The sequence below is a fragment of the Copidosoma floridanum genome, unplaced genomic scaffold (genome assembly GCF_036245765.1).
Source record: "Copidosoma floridanum isolate Cflo_tuat_1 unplaced genomic scaffold, Cflo_Japanese_pri ptg000013l, whole genome shotgun sequence".
Taxonomy (NCBI): domain Eukaryota; kingdom Metazoa; phylum Arthropoda; class Insecta; order Hymenoptera; family Encyrtidae; genus Copidosoma; species Copidosoma floridanum.
In genome coordinates this window covers 10,255,792-10,274,644 of record NW_028321890.1, presented here as the reverse complement: position 1 = coordinate 10,274,644, position 18,853 = coordinate 10,255,792, and the positions used below count along the sequence as shown (strand labels likewise).

General features: G+C 37.9%; 1 protein-coding gene across 2 annotated transcripts; it reads left to right on the top strand.

Moving 5' to 3' along the window:
- The first annotated feature begins 3,123 nt into the window (after positions 1–3,123).
- LOC106637038 (uncharacterized) lies at positions 3,124–4,863 on the top strand. Of its 2 annotated transcripts, none has more exons than XM_014349663.2 (3): positions 3,124–3,281; positions 3,593–3,903; positions 3,984–4,863. In XM_014349663.2, the coding sequence occupies exons 2-3, from the start codon at positions 3,601–3,603 to the stop codon at positions 4,722–4,724; spliced, it is 1,044 nt and encodes a 347-aa protein (XP_014205149.2). In that variant the 5' UTR covers positions 3,124–3,281; positions 3,593–3,600; the 3' UTR covers positions 4,725–4,863. The 2 variants fall into 2 exon arrangements, with proteins under 2 accessions (XP_014205149.2, XP_089447551.1); XM_089591425.1 differs by having other exon boundaries at positions 3,124–3,433.
- Positions 4,864–18,853: the final 13,990 nt, after the last annotated feature.

The window sequence follows — 18,853 nt, the reverse complement described above, 5'->3', positions numbered from 1 at the left end:
GAAAATCTCGAGAACTCTAAAGGCCTATATACACTGTACACTCAGGAGCTATTCACATAGACACATTTTTTGCTTATTTCATTGTGAACGTTCGTATTGAAAATGGAATTCCACTGTTCCGCTAAACTCAAATTGAGTGAACAGACTGAACAGACCTATACTGTGTTAGTGTGTTCTCTGTCAGTCAACATCATAGAGGTATAAGAATTCTTATACCTCTATGGTCAACATAGTTGCGACCATACAAAGCCCATGGTCGCAACAATGTTGACTGACAGAGAACACAGTATGAGGCTCTTTTACACTTTTTACAGTCAAGCTTGAATCAGATGGCGCCAGGGTACGTCGCGGCTGTCATGGCCGTCTCACTCACACAACATTACTTTTCAGTATTGTATGTATACAGGAAATTAAAGTGTAGTGGTAAAGCGCAATATTTGAAATTTTGAAATGAATAAGGAAGACAAGAAAGAATATTATGAGAGCTTAAAAGTTTCAGAGTTAAAAAAGCTTTTAAAAGGGAAAGGAGTAAGAGTCAGTGGAAGAAAAGCAGAACTCGTGGACAGGTAAGTGTACATTTTAGGTTATATTTACAAGGCTATTTGTGTATTTGTTTACTAATGATTGGTCTCCCAATTGCTTCGTGCCACTTTTTTTTTATCACACTATCAGAAGGAAATTTAAATTTCACTTTCTTATCACAGGATATTACACTGCACTTCATTTTTCCTACTATCTTTAAACGTAAATGCAAACAAAAATTGTCTGCAAACAGCAATCATTTACAAAGGTTATGTCTTCTGCTTTGCTCATCACACAGATAGGCTCACGGACACAATACACAACTGTAAATTTGACAGTGTGTAAGTGCGACGGCCATGACAGCCACGACGTGCCCTGGCGCCATCTGATTCAAGCTTGACTGTAAAAGAGCCTCATAGGTCTGTTCAGTCTGTTCACTCAATTCGAGTTTAGCGGAACAGTGAAACCCCCTTTTCAATGTGAACGTTCACAATAAAATAAGCAAAAAATGTCTATGTGAATAGCTCCACAGGAGCTAATAAGGAGCTAATATTCCTAAAGCCTGTTTTTATGATGACATCCGTTATCAGATGAATAAATACACTAATTTGTTGCTAGTTAATTATTTATTACCAAAAGTGTGCATCGGTGAATGCTCTTGACGTGTAATGTGGGTACCCGTGGTTGCATAATTTTGACACCAAGGGTGGCGCTGCATGACTTGGGCCTGGCCAATAAGCGGGGAGTGAGGCCGTAAGGGCAGCGGTGGGTTAGGCGGATTCAATATCGGAACTTTTTCCCTACATCGTATATATAGAGCTGGATCATTTAATGACCCAGGGCGCTAACTGGCCACTCTGTTAAATAATTAATTTTTAATAACACAAGCGCCTATCACCCAATGACCCGGGGCACTAACTGGCCACTCTGTTAAATAAATAATTTTTAATAACACAAGCACTTATCACCGTATAACCTGGGGCGCTAATTGCAAATCTAGTAAATAAATAATTATTAATAAATATGTCAAGCACCTTTTTCCTGATGATCCAGGACACTTATTTGCAAAACTATTAAATAATAAAAAGTTGATCGATAACAAATGTAAGCATATCAAAATTTTGATTGCCTATCTAGTACGACAAAGATCTTATTAAATAGCACTCTTGTAATTCCTTGATAATTTATTATTCAATAGTAGCCAGTAAGCGCCCTGGGTCATAAGGTGATAGGCGCTTGTGTTATTTTTAATAATTAATTATTTAAAAGAGTGGCCAGTAAACGCCCCGGGTCATGAGGTGATAGGCACTTGTGTTATTTATTAATAATTATTCGTTTGACAGAGTGGCCAGTAAGCGCTCCAAGTCACTGAGTGATAGGCGCTTGTGTTATTTATTAATAATTATTCATTTAACTGAGTTGCCAGTTAGCGCCCCGGGTCATTGGGTGATAGGCACTTGTGTTATTAATAATTATTTATTTAACAGAGTGGTCAGTTATCGCCCCGGGTCATTGGGTGATACGCGCTTGTGTTATTAATTATTATTTATTTAACAGAGTGGCCAGTTAGTGCCCCGGGTCATTAGGTGATAGGCGCTTGTGTTATTAATAATTGTTTATTTAACAGAGTGGCCAGAAAGCGCTCTAAGTCACTGAGTGATAGGCACTTGTGTTATTTATTAATAATTATTCGTTTAACAGAGTGGCCAGTTAGCACCCCGGGTCATTGGGTGATAGGCGCTTGTGTTATTTATTAATAATTATTCATTTAACTGAGTTGCCAGTTAGCACCCCGGGTCATTGGGTGATAGGCGCTTGTGTTATTTATTAATAATTATTCATTTAACTGAGTTGCCAGTTAGCGCCCCGGGTCATTGGGTGATAGGCACTTGTGTTATTAATAATTATTTATTTAACAGAGTGGTCAGTTATCGCCCTGGGTCATTGGGTGATAGGCGCTTATGTTATTAACAATTATTTATTTAAAAGAGTGGTCAGTAAGCGCCCTGCGTCATTGGGTGATAGGCGCTTGTGTTATTAAAAATTATTTATTTAACAGAGTGGCCAGTTAGTGCCTTGGGTCATTGGGTGATAGGCGCTTATGTTATTATTAATTATTTATTTAAAAGAGTGGTCAGTAAGCGTCCTGAGTCATTGGGTGATAGGCACTTGTGTTATTAATATTACAATTTTGAATTTCCGCGTGTCTTTGGCAATGCCCCTTCTTTGCTGTGCTGTCTGCTCGAGGGAACATACTCCCTAGACCGGATAGCTATATATACGATCTAGGGAAAAAGTTCCGATAATAGATTTGTTCGGGATTAAGCTTGGAGCGCTCCTTTTTTCTATAGTCAATGTATTGAATCTATTACATTGACTATAGAAAAAAGGAGCGCTCCGAGCTGCTCCAAGCTTAATCCCAAACAAATCTATTGAATCCGCCTAACCTTACGCCGCGTAAGGGCCTTACTGTTGTCCCCGTGTTCATTTATAGATCGCTCCCGCTCGGAAGCCTCGGAGCGCTCGGAACGCTCCAAGGTGGATAAATGAACAAACCTATTGCTTATTAATTTCAAATTTCAAACAAGGTTTTAACAAAGCTTTCTAGCAATTTTAGCTTCTAGACCGTCAAGCCTCAACTTTCTAATAGTGGTATTATATGAACATACATAACAGTTAAGTGCAGGGATAAACGGAGCATTTTAGAGAATTTCGAGATACAAAATTACATAAATTCATCTCGCCGTGATAAGCATTTTGTGAGTATACTTGTACCGTGGTTAGCCACACACAATTACCTTAGTTGGCATTTTAATGACGGTGACGGATTTCATATCGCCAAACAAGCAACGAAAATCGTTTATACTAACTCTTCCATTACTTGATACTGTTTTGGTAAAGAACAGCTTTGGTAAAAACTTATGCTTATTTCTTTTATAGTCAGACAAGAATAAATTTGATCGATTATTTTTATCAGTATCACCAAGCATGTATTTACTTTTCAAAACATTTTTTATGCATTTCTTTTACAATTCTGATATTTAAACAACGAATTATTTATTTCACGCAGATGATAAAATGAGCCAAAATCCTATTTCGCGCTTGCAAGAGACTTTGGTAAAATTAAATATAGAACCAAAGTATGAAATGATTGAAGAAATGCGGGGGACTCAAGGAAATATGTTCACAGTAAAATTGCAGTGTGGGAGTAAGTGGCCATCTGTAACAAAAACGGGATTTAGTAAAAAGGACGCTAAATATAAAGCTGCTGAAAGCATGCTACATTTAATTATGCCACATTGCAGTACCTTTAATGTAATTGCCAAAGATATTTCAAAAGATGATGAGGATTCCCGTGAAAATTGGGTTGGTAAATTAAAGGTAATGTTTATTTCTTCTAACGTGTGCAAAATGTACATTTTTGTTTTCCTATAACATAATTATTTGTAATGAATTTTTAGGAAAAAACTGATAAAGTGGGAAACATCCTGCCCTATTATGATTGTCACGCAGTAGGATCAGCTCATAATCCAACGTTCACAGTGACTTGTAGCTATAACAATTTAACAGTAGATGCTACAGGTCGAACAAAGAAAATAGCAAAAAACTTGGCAGCAAAACGTATGTACCAAGAAATAATGAGGAAACACAGCTTCAATTTTTCAGACAAAGATAATGCCGAGTCAGAAGTTGGTATGTACACAGAAATCATACTATCCGAAATGGATAAAATTCAGATTGAGGAAAGTGATATGTTATTTAACTACAGTGTAGAAAAAGCTAAGGGCCTTTACTCACATCTCAGTCTGAAAAATTTCAGACAGAGTGCTCCTGAACTAAATAAAATAGATTTCTCAAAATATTATATGTACCTCAAAAGTGATATAGAATCTAAGGGAGTCGCGAATAAATTTATGAGACTAAAAGAAATAATGCTATGCTGCAAAAGTGTTTGTAACTCCGAGAACGAAATTGATTGTTGGAATCAGGAAAGACCGATGGAACTCTTTCGAAAACTGTTTAATGATCTTTGCATAAGTTTTGTAACAAATTATGGTCAGCAAAAAAACAATTACATCGTATGGATTACATTAGATACATCACCAGTTACAGTAGAGATAGGCTTAGGCAAAAATGTAAAAGTAGCTGAAATCTTAGCTATTTTTCAAGTATGTATGACTGTTTCAATTTTATTAAAATAGATTTAAATATTATAAATAACCAATGATTCAAACTTATAAAATGTTATGCCGGTTGCAATTGTAAGGCTCATTTGCTGTAAGTGCAAGTGCCTGTGATATATTTATATTGCGAGCTATTATCTTTCATAGTTTTTATCCTCTGAAGTTCAATAAATACAAATACTTGAATTTCTTACAAGTCGTTTAATTTATTTCACAAAAAAGCTCCACTAAGCCTAACGAAAATAATTTTTATGAATTGTTTTAAAGTATCAATTAACCTGCGTGAATACGATATATGATAGGTGCAGATGGTATGCAGAATGTTATAGTAGATTTCTTACCTAGGGCAGAAAGTACAATTTGCGCGCCCGAAGGTCGCGGTTGTTGTATGTTTGTGCCCGAGGTGAAAACAACATTTTTTGTATCAAGGGCGCAAAGTTGCACTTAAAGAAATCCACTATTTCATGCAAACATTAACAGAGAACAGGCGAAGCGGGAAATTCACATCAACTCACAAAACTAAACTTTCAATGCTGTAATTTTTTAATCTATTTTGTAAACCGCAAAGTTGTGTCCAATAACTAGATTGCGGTGGAAAAGACTTGACTTGAAAAATAGATTTTCTTGACTTAACAGATATCTGGTTGGCATAAAAAGTATGTAAACCTGTTGAAAAAAAAAAAACTGCACTTCAAAGTTCAAAGTCAATTTTCGGGTAGTAGCTAGATAGCTTCTAATTCTGCTGCCACCCATGGCTTTTTTTTTAAGCAAATTTTTGTTCTCTATCGATTGGCCCCAGTGGCGGCAGGTATAAATTGTTTTCCTCTGGCAATTTTGAAATACCGACGATGTTACTCGTCGCGATACTATACGGATGAATTTAGACTATGTAGTATGACAGAATTAGTTTTTCGGTCCAGAAAATTCTGGCTAGCATGGAAAAAAATAGAGTAGTAGTTTCAATGTATTATAACAAATTGAAACAGACTTTTATAAGTACAGATGTCAGCAAGAGCCAAAAAATGGCAGAAAGGACCAAAACATGTTTTTTGCGTCTAGAAGAAAACCGAAGGATCGTACTTACATGAATAAGTGTTGCTTGAAAAAGATGTGCAATTTTAAGACAAACAAAATGAGCCACGTTGGGTTCAGATTGTAAGTTTAGCCGTTTTTTCGCAAATCGCAAAAAACTACCATTTTGGGCCATTTTTTCGAAGTTTAAAGTTAAAATTTTAATATCAGACATATATGATAGCTCTTATCATATACACACAGTTCATTCAGATTAATCGGTCTTAAACCTTTCGCGAACCGCAGCAAAAACAGAAAAAGGTCCTCTCGAAAAAAGGCCATAAAAAAGTTGTTAGCTAACATAGGTACATTTTTCAAACGTATTTCGCTTCGTTTATATTTACTCTACAAGTACCTAAAATTCCATTCATTTTTACCAATTAAAAGAATCTTGAAAATTGATTGCAAAAAACGGCTTTTTGGTCTCTGGTCAGTGGAATCAGCGGCTCGACTAGCCGCCGCTGGAGGTCTCGCCCACTTTCCGTAAGCATGTTTTGCTCAAGCGCATTCAAAAATTCAAAACGAAATGTGTTTTTTTTTTGCAATCAATTTTCAAGATTCTTCTTATTGGTAAAAATGAATGGAATTTTAGGTACTTGTAGACTAAATATAAATGAAGCGAAATACGTTTGAAAAATGTCCCTATGTTGGCTTACACGTTACAACTTTTTTATGGCCTTTTTTCGGTTTTTGCTGCGGTTCGCGGAACGTTTGAAATCGATTAAGCTGAAATTTTGTGTGTATGATTAGGGATATAATATATATGTCTTGTGTTAAAATTTTAGCTCTAAATATTGTATAGAATGTTGCAAACAATTTGTTATAATGCATTGAAACTACTACCCTATTTTTTTCCGAGCTAGTCAGAATTTCGGGAATATCGTTATGATCTTTAGCTAATTCTACCATACTAATGTGGAACTTTAGTGGTCCAATGAAAGAGTCTCCCGGTCTCCACATCTGTCGCTTCGCAATCCAAAAGTTCCCGTACGATTTCAGTTTTATTTCGCATTATACGTCACGTCATGAGTTTGTTGATATCTTGCAAGAAACAAGTTAAGTACTCAAATTGAGTTACAAAATTACGTTTTTTTGTGGGTCGGTCGGTCTAATTCAATTCCTGAAGAAAGTAATTCACTATGTATACAGATGTGTCAGATGTACAATGTACATACTAGAAGAATCAGACCGTCCGACCGACCGATCACAAATGGAAGTATACCTATATTGTAACCAATAGGTTGCGTATTGGGCAGGTGTATGTCATGCAGCGCCACCCTTGGTGTGAAAATCATGCAACTGATGCAACCACGGGTGTACCTACATTACACGTCAAGAGCATACACCGATGCACACTTTTGGTAATAATTAATTAACTAGCAAAAAATAAGTGTATTTATTCATCTGACAATGGATGTTATCATAAAAACAGGCTTTAGGAATATCACACACTCGATTTGTTTTAACTCGGAAGCCTTAAAAAAAGGTAAACAGTTGGTTGAAAATAGTCGTGTGTGTGCGATGTTACATAATTTCATAGTGATGAAGTTAGCAATTTGACAAGTGCCGTCGTAATAAGGCAGACCTCGATCGGTAACTTTAGTTCCCTACAAAGTTAAACTGCATGTACGTTTTATTTAGATTATTTTGAAAATTGTCTATAAGTTGCAATGCACATGAAAATTACTTTTATTTACAGTTGAATAATCATTGAAATTTATGTCATTTCAATCTATTTGTCTTTGCGCTACTGTTAGATTGAACAACACAGCACTTTCTTACACCCACATTTCATATAAACGTTTAAATGATAGAAATCACAATGATCATGTCTTATTTCGTACATTTATCTTTCTTTTTGCCGTCTGCTTCTGAGAGTGTGCTCTGGATCGAAAACTAACGAGGCTTCATGAATAAGTATGTTATTACATTCAAACATTTTACAACCGTTCTTGGCACCACATAGTTCATTTTTTTACATTTGTGTAACTGCAATTTCATAATATTGACACTATTAATGCATAAGTAACGTCTGTAAATTTGACGAAATACTGTTATTCTTTCCTTAATTAAGCAAAAATGACAGTAATTTTTGGTACCCCAGGTTTCCTGTTTTCGCCACTACGCACGCTGGCGTCGACTCATCTACCCCCTCCCATCACTTGCACCTGGTCAATAACTGATGTTTGTGAACACTGAGCAGTTATAGTGAGTATACCTATATAGTATGAAGACATCTTGGAGGCCTCCGAGAAAAGATGGCTGACTGTCCTCCTAGACGTACGTGTTTCGTTACCACTCTGCCTATTTTTTACTCGAGACTCGCAGTAAAAAAATTTTTTTATCATGTCAAACAACATAGTGTGGCGGTTTGGTGTGTGAACGCGTCCCATCAATTCTATCCTGGATAACTAGTCTCACTACTCTTTTTCTGATAAACTGTAAAAACGGAATATCTCACTTAACCTAATAGATTCAGCTCCCAAGTAAGGGAGGTCAGCCCAGGCCCTCCCTTACCATTCACCATGGACGAAGAGGACCTAGGCATGGGTACAAATCAAAGAGGTAACTTCCTCGCTACCCCGTTATCCCAGCTCTAATGTCCAATCCAATGACGATTCTGAAATGGAAGAGATTCTTAATGCTTCACAAGCACAATTTTCCATGTCAAGAGCGAATAACCTTAGAAAAAGGACCATCTCCCCTATAGAAGAACTGAACAATCTGGATGATCAGAAGTCTACAAAAAAGAAAAGCGAATCCTACGATCTATCAACAATTGCTACCTCTCAATCCAACCCACTACTTCAGCCCAATATTCCTCATGCCCAGAATTACTCATTACCTCAAACAACGTACTCCCAACCCTTACTCCAACCGCTCCTTCCATCCCTTACCCAATCCCAGGAACTTAATCCCTCCCACCCCCATCCATCCTCGAATATCCTTCCGACATTTCTGGCCCATTCAAAATAATAACCATCAATATGCTAATATCTTCTTTACCTAGCTCAAACACCAATTCACAACCTTCAAAACTGTATGCCATTGACATTGCCAGAAAAATTATCCCCCTATTCCCGAATAACACCTTCACGGAAATCAAACAATCTGGTCCTTATAATGTCTGCATAATAACTAACCAAAGACTTGCTGCTAACACCCTCTTAAAAAACGAATTACTTAAAAAAAATAACCTACAAGCCACAATCCCCACCTCCTACATCTTAAAAAAATTATCATCAGAGGCATCTCCATAGATATGACACCTGAATAAGACATCTCCCAACACCTTGAACTTTCTGCCTCAATACTCTACAACACCAATTTTAAGATTGTCAACATAAAAAGATTCTTCAGAAAATCAGAACCAAAAGACAACCAAGATTCAAGCAATCCTGCGTCCATCTCCACAAAAACTGTCCTGGTCACATATCCAGGCCAAACCCTACCTCAATACGCGCTCCTTTACAAAGTAAAGTACACTGTCGAACAATACATTCCCAACGTAAGATATATTGTACGAGCTGCTACCGTGTAGGCCACTCTAAACTCCTCTGCCGATCTAAGGCAAGAAGCTTCTACTGCGGTGTGACCTCTCATACTTCTGAAAACTGCGATAATGATCACAGAAAAACGTCCCCAGAATGTATTAACTGATGGTAACAAGCCTATATATATGTATGTATAGACGTTTGCGGTGAGCGCTTGTACCTGTGCTTAGTGCACATCTGCAAGTAGTCAGTCAGTCTGGTCTGAGCCTCTGCACCGTGTTGTTAGTGCAGTACGCAATAAATACTTAGACCTGGCGTTTCACGTACTCATTGCACCTTATTCCTCCTAGCTCCTCCAATTAACCAACAAAGGTTATGGGCCCAGCAGGCTTCCACTACGCTAGACAAGCGCTACGATAGAAGCGAGCCAGATAAAAGCAACCGTTGCTTTAATTGCAACCGCTCCGGCCATTATGCTTGCGACTGCAAGTCGCGCACATCAGGAAATTACCATGCACACCAAGCTGACGCAGAAGAAAACGATAACAACACTAGCAGTTCCATGTCGGATCGAGAGGACACAGTAAACACAATGTTCAGCTTCACGGCTATGGACACCGTACATGAGAATGACTGGATCCTCGACTCCGGTGCATCAAAGCATGTGCCACGAAGGTTCAGCCATTTTAGGCGAGCGCAGTACGCACGTTGCGCGCGTAGCTGTGGCAGACAAAGGTATTCTTCCAGTCCAAGGAATAGGAGAAGTGTTGTTAAACAATACTTGTACTAAGGGCTACTTCAAGGTCAGGCTACCGACGTTCTACATGTACCCAACCTCGCTATAAATCTATCATCGGTGAGTGCAGTAACTCGAAAAGAGTACCGTGTATGATTCGTGTATGATTCGTGTGAAATGTACAAATTAAATTTAAGGTCTAACACAGATAAAGACAAAAATTACAGTGCCACCGCTAAAAAGGCAGCGAAAGTGGAAAGCGTAAATATCTGGCACAAAAGACTAGGTCACTTGAATTATACCTATATGAAGCAACTACGTGATAATGCAGCCACGGGAGTGAACTTTTCGAGTGCCGAAAACCTCTTGCTATGCGCTATGCGTGTCAAAGGCAAGATGGTGAAGACGACGTTCAAGGACAATGAGAAGCGTGCCAGCGAGAATCTGGAACTCGTACACACTGACGTCTGTCAAATGGACACACCATCACTAGGAGGCTCAAGGTATTTCCTAACTTTTCTGGAAGATCACAGTCGAAAAGCCTTCGAGTACTACTTACAAACAAAAAATTAAGTTGCCAACTCGATCAGGCACTTTTTAAACTTTATGGACGTGCAATGAGGTCGGGGAATTAAACGCTTAAGATCGGATAACGGAGGCGAATATATTAACGCCGAGGTTGATCACATCATACAAGAAAATGGGATCAAACGAGAAACATCAATTGCTTACAATCCATAGCAGAATTGAAGGGCGGACATATTGAACCAGACCCTGGTGGATAAGGCTCGCTGCATGCTTGTTCAAGTCGGACTGGGTCATGAGTTTTGGGCAGAAGCTATTGCAACAGCTCTCTATCTCTCCAATCGCTCACCAAAGGTACGTTAAGGCAAGAGGACGCCAGAAGAAGTTTGGCACGGTCGCAAGCCTGACTTGTCAAGCCTCAAAACGTTTAGCTGTAGAGCACTGAGCCTCATTCCCCGACACACGAAGACCAAAATGGATTCAAGAGCCTCGGAATGTATCTTTGTAGGTTATGCCCCTTTCCAGAAAGGCTATAAACTATGGGACCCCGTGAAGAAAATATCCTTCACAGCACGTGACGTAACCTTCTTTGAGGACCAGTTCCCTGCTGCAACCAAATCACAAGTTCTTATACCGTTCCCGGCACCGAAAGCGCCTAAATAGTCAACTATCACGCCAATAGATGAAGTCCTCGCTGACAACCAACAAGCAGACCCCAACTCCTCGGACGAGGAAATAGGGGGCAAAATCAGACGATCTGATAGACCTAAACGCAGACCAAAGCACCTGGACGACTACCAAACCTACTCAGTGATAGTCGAGCCGAATGAGCCAACCTCTTACCGAGATGCAGTAGATTGTTCCGAGATAAGTCAGTGGATTACTGCAATGAAAGAGAAGATGAAATCCATACATAACAATAACACGTGGGAATTGTGTGATCCACCACCAGGTAGAAACATTGTTGGGTGCAAGTGGGTGTACAAAAAGAAGAAAAACATAGATAGAAGCACCAAATACAAAGCCCGACTTGTCGCGAAAGGTAATAGTTAAGTGGAAAACGTAGATTTCGACGATACTAAGACTTATTCACCTGTGGTAAGGTTCTCAACCTTGAGGCTTTTGTTTGCTCACGTAGCCGGACATGACCTCGATGTCCATCACTTCGATGTCAAGACTGATTTTTCCTCCATGGTGACCTAAGGGAAGACATATATATGCAACAAGCAAATGGTTTTGTTGCCAAGGACGCTCCACACAAAGTATACAAGCTGAAGAAAGCCATATACGGCTTGAAGCAGGAGAGTCGAGCCTGGAATACGAAGCTGCATTCACTACTCACTAAGATGGAGTTCAAACAGTCTGAATATAATGCATGTGTGTACCACTATATTCAAAAGGAAGTTGTATTCATTGTAGCAGTGTTTGTGGACGATCTAGTTGTATTATCTAATGATAAAAGTAACACTGACCTTTTTAGAAATAATTTACAAAAGGTGATTCCCTTGAAGGACCTCGGACCATTACAAAAATGTTTAGGAATAAAAGTGACACGTAATCGCGAAAAAAGAACTCTAAACATTGATCAGAAAGAGTTTGTTGACGAAATATTAAGGGTGTTTGGTATGCAAGATAGCAAAACAGTTTCAACGCATATAGCTGTTGGAGCTACGTTAGAAGAAGTGCCGTCACCGACTTCAACCATCGAAATTAACCGACTGAAAAGGATCCCTTACAGAAAAGCTGTAGGCTGCCTAATATTCTTGTCACAAGGCACGAGGCCAGATATCGCACAAGCTGTCACCGTAGTTATCAGATACAACGACAGCTACGGAGAACAGCATTGGTCAGCCATCAAAAGAATTTTTCGCTACATACAAGGGACGAAGGGCTATGGGCTGACGTATCAACGAGACCAAAACAATCAGCTAGTCGGTTACAGTGACGCCAGCTGGGGTTCCGATCAAACAGACCCAAGATCGAGGACTGGCTATCTTTTTCTGTTGCATGGCGGTGCAATATCCTGGAACAGCCGTTAACAGCTAACTGTACCTCTCTCCAGCACTGAAGCCAAGTAATTAGCGCTCAGTAGCGCTGCAACAGAAGCAATCTGGCTTCGAGGTCTACTAATGAAACTAAGGATTCAAGAGATGGGACCAGTGACTATGATGTACGACAACAAGGGGGCGATTGAGTTAAGTAAGAACGCCAAGTCCAGCCCAAGAACGAAGCACATCAACATCAGGCACCATTTTATCAAACAGCGGATTGAAGATCAAGAACTGAAAGTAAAGTTTATTCCCTCTGAAGAGATGCTGGCAGACGTGTTGACCAAACCTAGTCCGCTGCCAAAGTTCATAGAAACTTTTAATAACTTTGGTTTACACGTTTAAATGATTCCTTATTTCATATTACTAAGTGCTTAGCTACACATTTTCTTTTGTTAACCTTCATACTTCAATTTTTTTATATATATATAATTGAGGGGGCGTGATGGTAACAATCCTATAAATATGTAAGTATAGACGTTTGCGGTGAGCGCTTGTACCTGTGCGTACTGCACATCTGCAAGTAGTCAGTCAGTCTGGTCTGAGCCTCTGCACCGTGTTGTGAGTGCAGTACAAGGCTCTCTTAAACGGTGTCTAATAAACCCCACGTGGCTACGCAATAAATACTTAAACCTGGCGTTTCACTCATTGCACCTTACTCCTCCTAGCTCCTCCAATTAACCAACATTAACTTTGGAAATTCCCATCTTTCAACCGACAGATCCTGCAACGCAAGCATTTTTGAACAAAAAGTCTTCTCTGAAGCCATCCAAAATAACAGAAGCATCAAAGAGACCCGTTCAGACTACAAAAATCGCATTAATAAAAGATTCAAATCCTCTGACTTCCAATACCACTTTCCCTCCACTAGCCCCCAACTCTCTAACCCTTCAGAACCGAATAAGAATACAAGCTCCGTCCCTTCTCCCCCTACATACCGTTCATACTCTCAATCCTTGAAAAACAACACTATTCTCCTTACAAACCACGCTCCCTAACCCCAACCCCCACGTCACAAATCCCTTCCGTTCCCTAAAGAACACCTTGACCTTCTTATCCCACCAAATGGCTACTCCCCCTCCATCTCATGACAAACACCAAGTAATTTTAAAATTATCTCCCCCCAACCCCGCAATCCAGACGCCTCACCTCAAGACAACTTCCCCTCAAACTCTACAATAGACCTCAAACAGTCTGCAGATGGCTATAATCTAAGCAACTTATTCCTCTCTTACTCAAACTTAAAAGATATCTTTACCTACCCATCTATAACAACGATAATAATTTCTACAACCTAATAAAAATAAATCCAAATCACCAATCCACTCAAGAACCAAACCCCTTTTACCAAACCAGCACATCCCCCCTATCTACCTCCCAAACCTCAACCCCAACAAACAAAGAATCTAACCTTCCTGTTTAACACTAACCTTCACTAACCACAGCTCTCTAAAAAAAAAAAAAAAAAAAAAAAAATATGGACCTTTCCGAGATTAAAGTCCTTCAATGGAACTGTCAAAGTGTACGAAATAAACTCCATTACCTAAAAAACTGCGCTAACGAATATGATATCATCCTCCTATGCAAAACCTGCCTCTACGATGACTTCAAGATAAACATCCCTAACTTTCAAATCCTTCGCAAATAGACAGACAAATAGGACAACATAGTGGTCTCGCCATTCTCATTAAACAAAACATCATATATAAAGCCGAAACAGCTATATTCAACATTGACCACAAGATTGAAACACTGGCTATCTCGATCCCTATCATCAACAATAACAGATCTCCCTAAGATCAACTGTTAATAGTCTCTTTATACCATGTACCTAACACAATAGTCAACCCCAATAAATGGAACAACCTACTTGACGACAGTAAAAACTACCAATTCTCTCTTATTACTGGTGACTTTAATGCCCACCACCCCTCTTGGGATTCCCATAAATCTTGTACCTCAGGAAATAATCTGCACGACTCCCTACATAACTACAATCTAGTGCTTCTGAATGATGGTACACCCACTCACTTCTATAATCCCTTAGACAGCCCAAATTCAAACACGAACACCCTCCCCTTAACTTCTCCTCTCGATCTCACTCTTGTGTCACCTAACTTATCCATTTCTACCTCTTAAAAAGTTCTTCCCGACAACATGATCAGTAACCACTTTCCAATTGAATATTCACTCCTGATAAAACCAAACACTATTATACCATTTTCTCTCATCCGCAAACTCAATTACAAACAAATCAACTGGAGACAGTACTTTACAATTGTAGACAAATCCATCCAACAACATTCAGTTTTAATAAATTCTTTAACCCCTGCAGAAAAATACAATGTTATGATAAATCTAGCAACATCTACCATACAACATCTCTCTGCCAAAAAACCTTCCCACCCCTCATCACCCCAAATACCTACTGACCTATCCTCTCTTACTAAAACTCTCAATCCCAACATTAGGAAACGATTTAGTCTTCGCCCCCAAAAAGCCCCAAGGTGGAACGATGAATGTTCTCAGCTAACAAAAAACAGAAACCTTGCTTCAGCAAAACCTACTAAAAAATCCCTCATATAAGAATCTTTATATCCTTTAAGCAGTGGCGTAACTAGGCAGTCGAGGGCTCCGGGGCAAAAAAAAATTTGGGGTCCCTCATTGAGTAAACCATACGTACATACATACATACATACATACATACATACATACATACATACATACATACATACATGCATACATACATACATATATATATATATGTATTTATATATATCTATATATATTTATGTATGTATGTATGTATAATCTAGAGTTACAAATATACTATGTAACATAACTAGAAATAAGAAAATTATGATGTAGTTGATAAAAATACAGATACTAGATGAAAAACAGTATATATTTGACAGTACCACCATTGGACTCTTTTATTAATTAATAATACATTTTTTGTATGTTTAAGAATTTACAAAATTGTATCGTAGTTTTTTTTTTTATAACAAACTTACATTATAATTTTTTTCTAGCTTTCATATTCGCAAAAGTGTCGATGACTTCAGTTAAATCCAGGCTTGATGCAGTCTTGTTTTCTACTGATATCAACGATAAATGTCGCAGCCGATCTTGACCTAAACTATTTCTCAGATAATTTTTTATTATTTTTAATTTACTGAGCGATCTTTCGGCTGTTGCAGAAGTGACAGGAATAGTAAAAAATAACAACATTGCTGTGAATACTTCCGTAAGATCACACTCTATAAATCCGTATTTTGTTATTATTTTCTTACATAACTGATGAACAGTCCATGTTTGGTCTAATTCAGGTAAAAGCAAGTGATATGCATTAATAAATTGAAAAGAAAAGTTAGGTCCTATTATACTGGAATAATTATTTTGAAATTGGTCACACTTTTGTAGTAAAGTTTCTTCATCTGTGGCAAGTAAGAATTTTGGAGTTAAAAATTCAAATATTTGACATACTGCATTCATACCAGTAAAACGCGTATTTAACTGAGCTATTATTGTATCCAAAACATTGTTAAAAATTTGTATATTAAACATTTCTTTCCTGTTTTTAAATCGGTGGTCAGAAGCTAATTCATCAAAAAATTTTTTAACTTTCCTTTAGCGTTTTTCTCGAAAATTGGGATCTATATCATATTTTCTGGCAGTTTCACTTGCTTTATACTTGAATAAATCGAAGTCATTTCTATAAATTTTTGATTTTTTTTCAATCTCTACTAAAGCGTTATTTGCCTCGTTCAAATCAATATCGCATTTTTGTAAACTTTTTGATACATAATTAATGTAATTTAATACATGGTGCATAAATTCGCAAAGAAACACAAATTCAAAATCAAGCATTTTTGTCTTTATACTGTTAGCATCATTGCGCTCATCTTTATCACGACTTTTAAGGGCTATTTCTGATAATGCTTTAATTATATCAAAAAACCTAAGTTTTACTGCAGATATAGTATTAACTCTACTCGACCATCTTGTTGGATTTAATTTTTTTAGAGTAATTTCTGATTCACCGGTAAATTGTGATAGTAAATCCCAACGCTTAATGCTGCCTCCGAAAAATGTATACATTTCTTGTATCGTGGCGAAAAAATTATGTACTTCTACGCAACCACTAACAGAATCATTTATCACCAAATTTAAGTTGTGACTAGCGCAGTGTACATACTCCGCATTGGGCTGAATGTCCTTAATACGTTTTTGTACACCATTATACATACCACTCATAACACTGGCTCCGTCGTAACCTTGACCCACACACTTTTTGGCGAAAATTATTCAGGCTGTGCCTTTGTTTTCAAAGAATCGACTTTAAATGTTTACATTTTGTGAGCTCTATTACTCGATATATAAGTATACGAAAATATGAAATCATTCGCTTGTAAATAAGTGTGTGTATATACGGTAACACATATGCAAATGACCCGATTTAGTAAGACGTATATATTTACATAATAGAAACATATTCGTCAATAATTTTCTATTTATTTCGGACCGTTCAACCTTTATCGTCTTTAGATTTCACCCGAAGTCAAGAACCGCTGCCAACTCATTGGTATATTATTGCGTTACTCATTATTGTATTATTCATTTTAGTTATATTTTTTTAATATTTAAATTGCTTAATTTATTTCTATATTGGTAGCCGTAGAAAAATGTTTACCTCACAGCTATACCTATATAATATATGATGTCGTAATCGCATTACGATTAACGTTATACTCATCAGAAGTAATACCAACTAACTCAACATTTTTGGGATTGTACCACTTAGCGTTGGAGCCTCCATAATTAAAGGAATCCCGAATAAGGACTTATTTTACTTACGTTACTTACCTCGAATTGTAATTTTTCGTCTATCACAAAGCTTCCTCTGATAGAAAACAGAGCTTACCGATAAATTATAATGTATCAATAAATAACTCTTTATTTTAATACATTGTCATTTTAAATTAAATAAAATTTTAATCCATACAGTACAAAAAAAAAGGATTGTTAGGTTGAAATTTATTTTTTAATTTTGGCACCGAAGGGCCCCTTGAGCGTGAAGGGCCCCGGGGCGTTGCCCCGCCTAGCCCTATAGTAGTTACGCCACTGCCTTAAAGAAACCGAAAAATATACTAAACACAAAATTCGTAGTATCAAAAAGGCCAAATTCCGCAACTACATAGAAACTGCACTCTTTCAAGACTCCGATGATCAAACTATCTGGAACACCGTTAACAAATTCAAAAACTCTATCAACAACTCATCTAGTATAAAGTACTCCAATAACGACGTAGAACTCCAGAAATCCAAATCTCTGAGAAATTTATTAAAAACTTTTGCCCCAACACTGACATTTTTCAAACTCATCCTCCCCCTACTTTCGACCTCAACAAGCCAGCTGACCCACCCACCAGCTTTCTTGACTCTCCTTTCACCCCTACAGAGTTCAATTTAGCATTAAGCTCTATACAACAAAACTCTTGTCCTGGCCTCGACCAAATCGACTATAAAATACTTCTCAACTCCCCCCCCCCTCCTTTCATACTATCCTTCTCGAATCAATTAATCATTTCTTCCAGAATGACCAGTTCCATGAATCATGGAAAAAATTTCTTATTGCTCTCATCCCCAAAAACTCTAACCACCAATTCTGCCCGATCTCCCTGGCTTCTTGCACCTTAAAACTTACAGAAAGAATGATCAACACACGCCTACACCACTTCACTGAACAAAATCTTCTCCTTCCAAACTCGCAAATGGGATTCCGTAGAAATAAATCGTGCCAGCATGCCCTGGCTTCCCTAATTATCGACATTCAACATGCAATCTCAAACAATCAATATACTTGCTGCTGTTTCATAGACATTAAATCAGCCTTTGACGTTGTCCAACCATCTATCCTCAACAATATCCTCTCAGACCTCAAAATACCAGACAAAACAAGAAAACTCATCTTCAACTTAATGACCCACAGAGAGCTTTATTTCAAAGTTGCCAACAACCTGGAAGGACCTTACTATAAAAGTACTGGTGTTCCCCAAGGCTGTGTACTCAGCCCATTACTGTACAACTTGTACGTTTCTCAAATTGATAAGATCTCCCTTGACCCTGCCGTCCAAATCCTCCAATATACGGACGACACAGTAATATATACTACCGACAACAACATACCATCAGCCATTACAAAAATAAACTCCTCTCTCAATAAAATTAACGATTTCTATAACACTCTTAACCTATTTATCTCCGACCAAA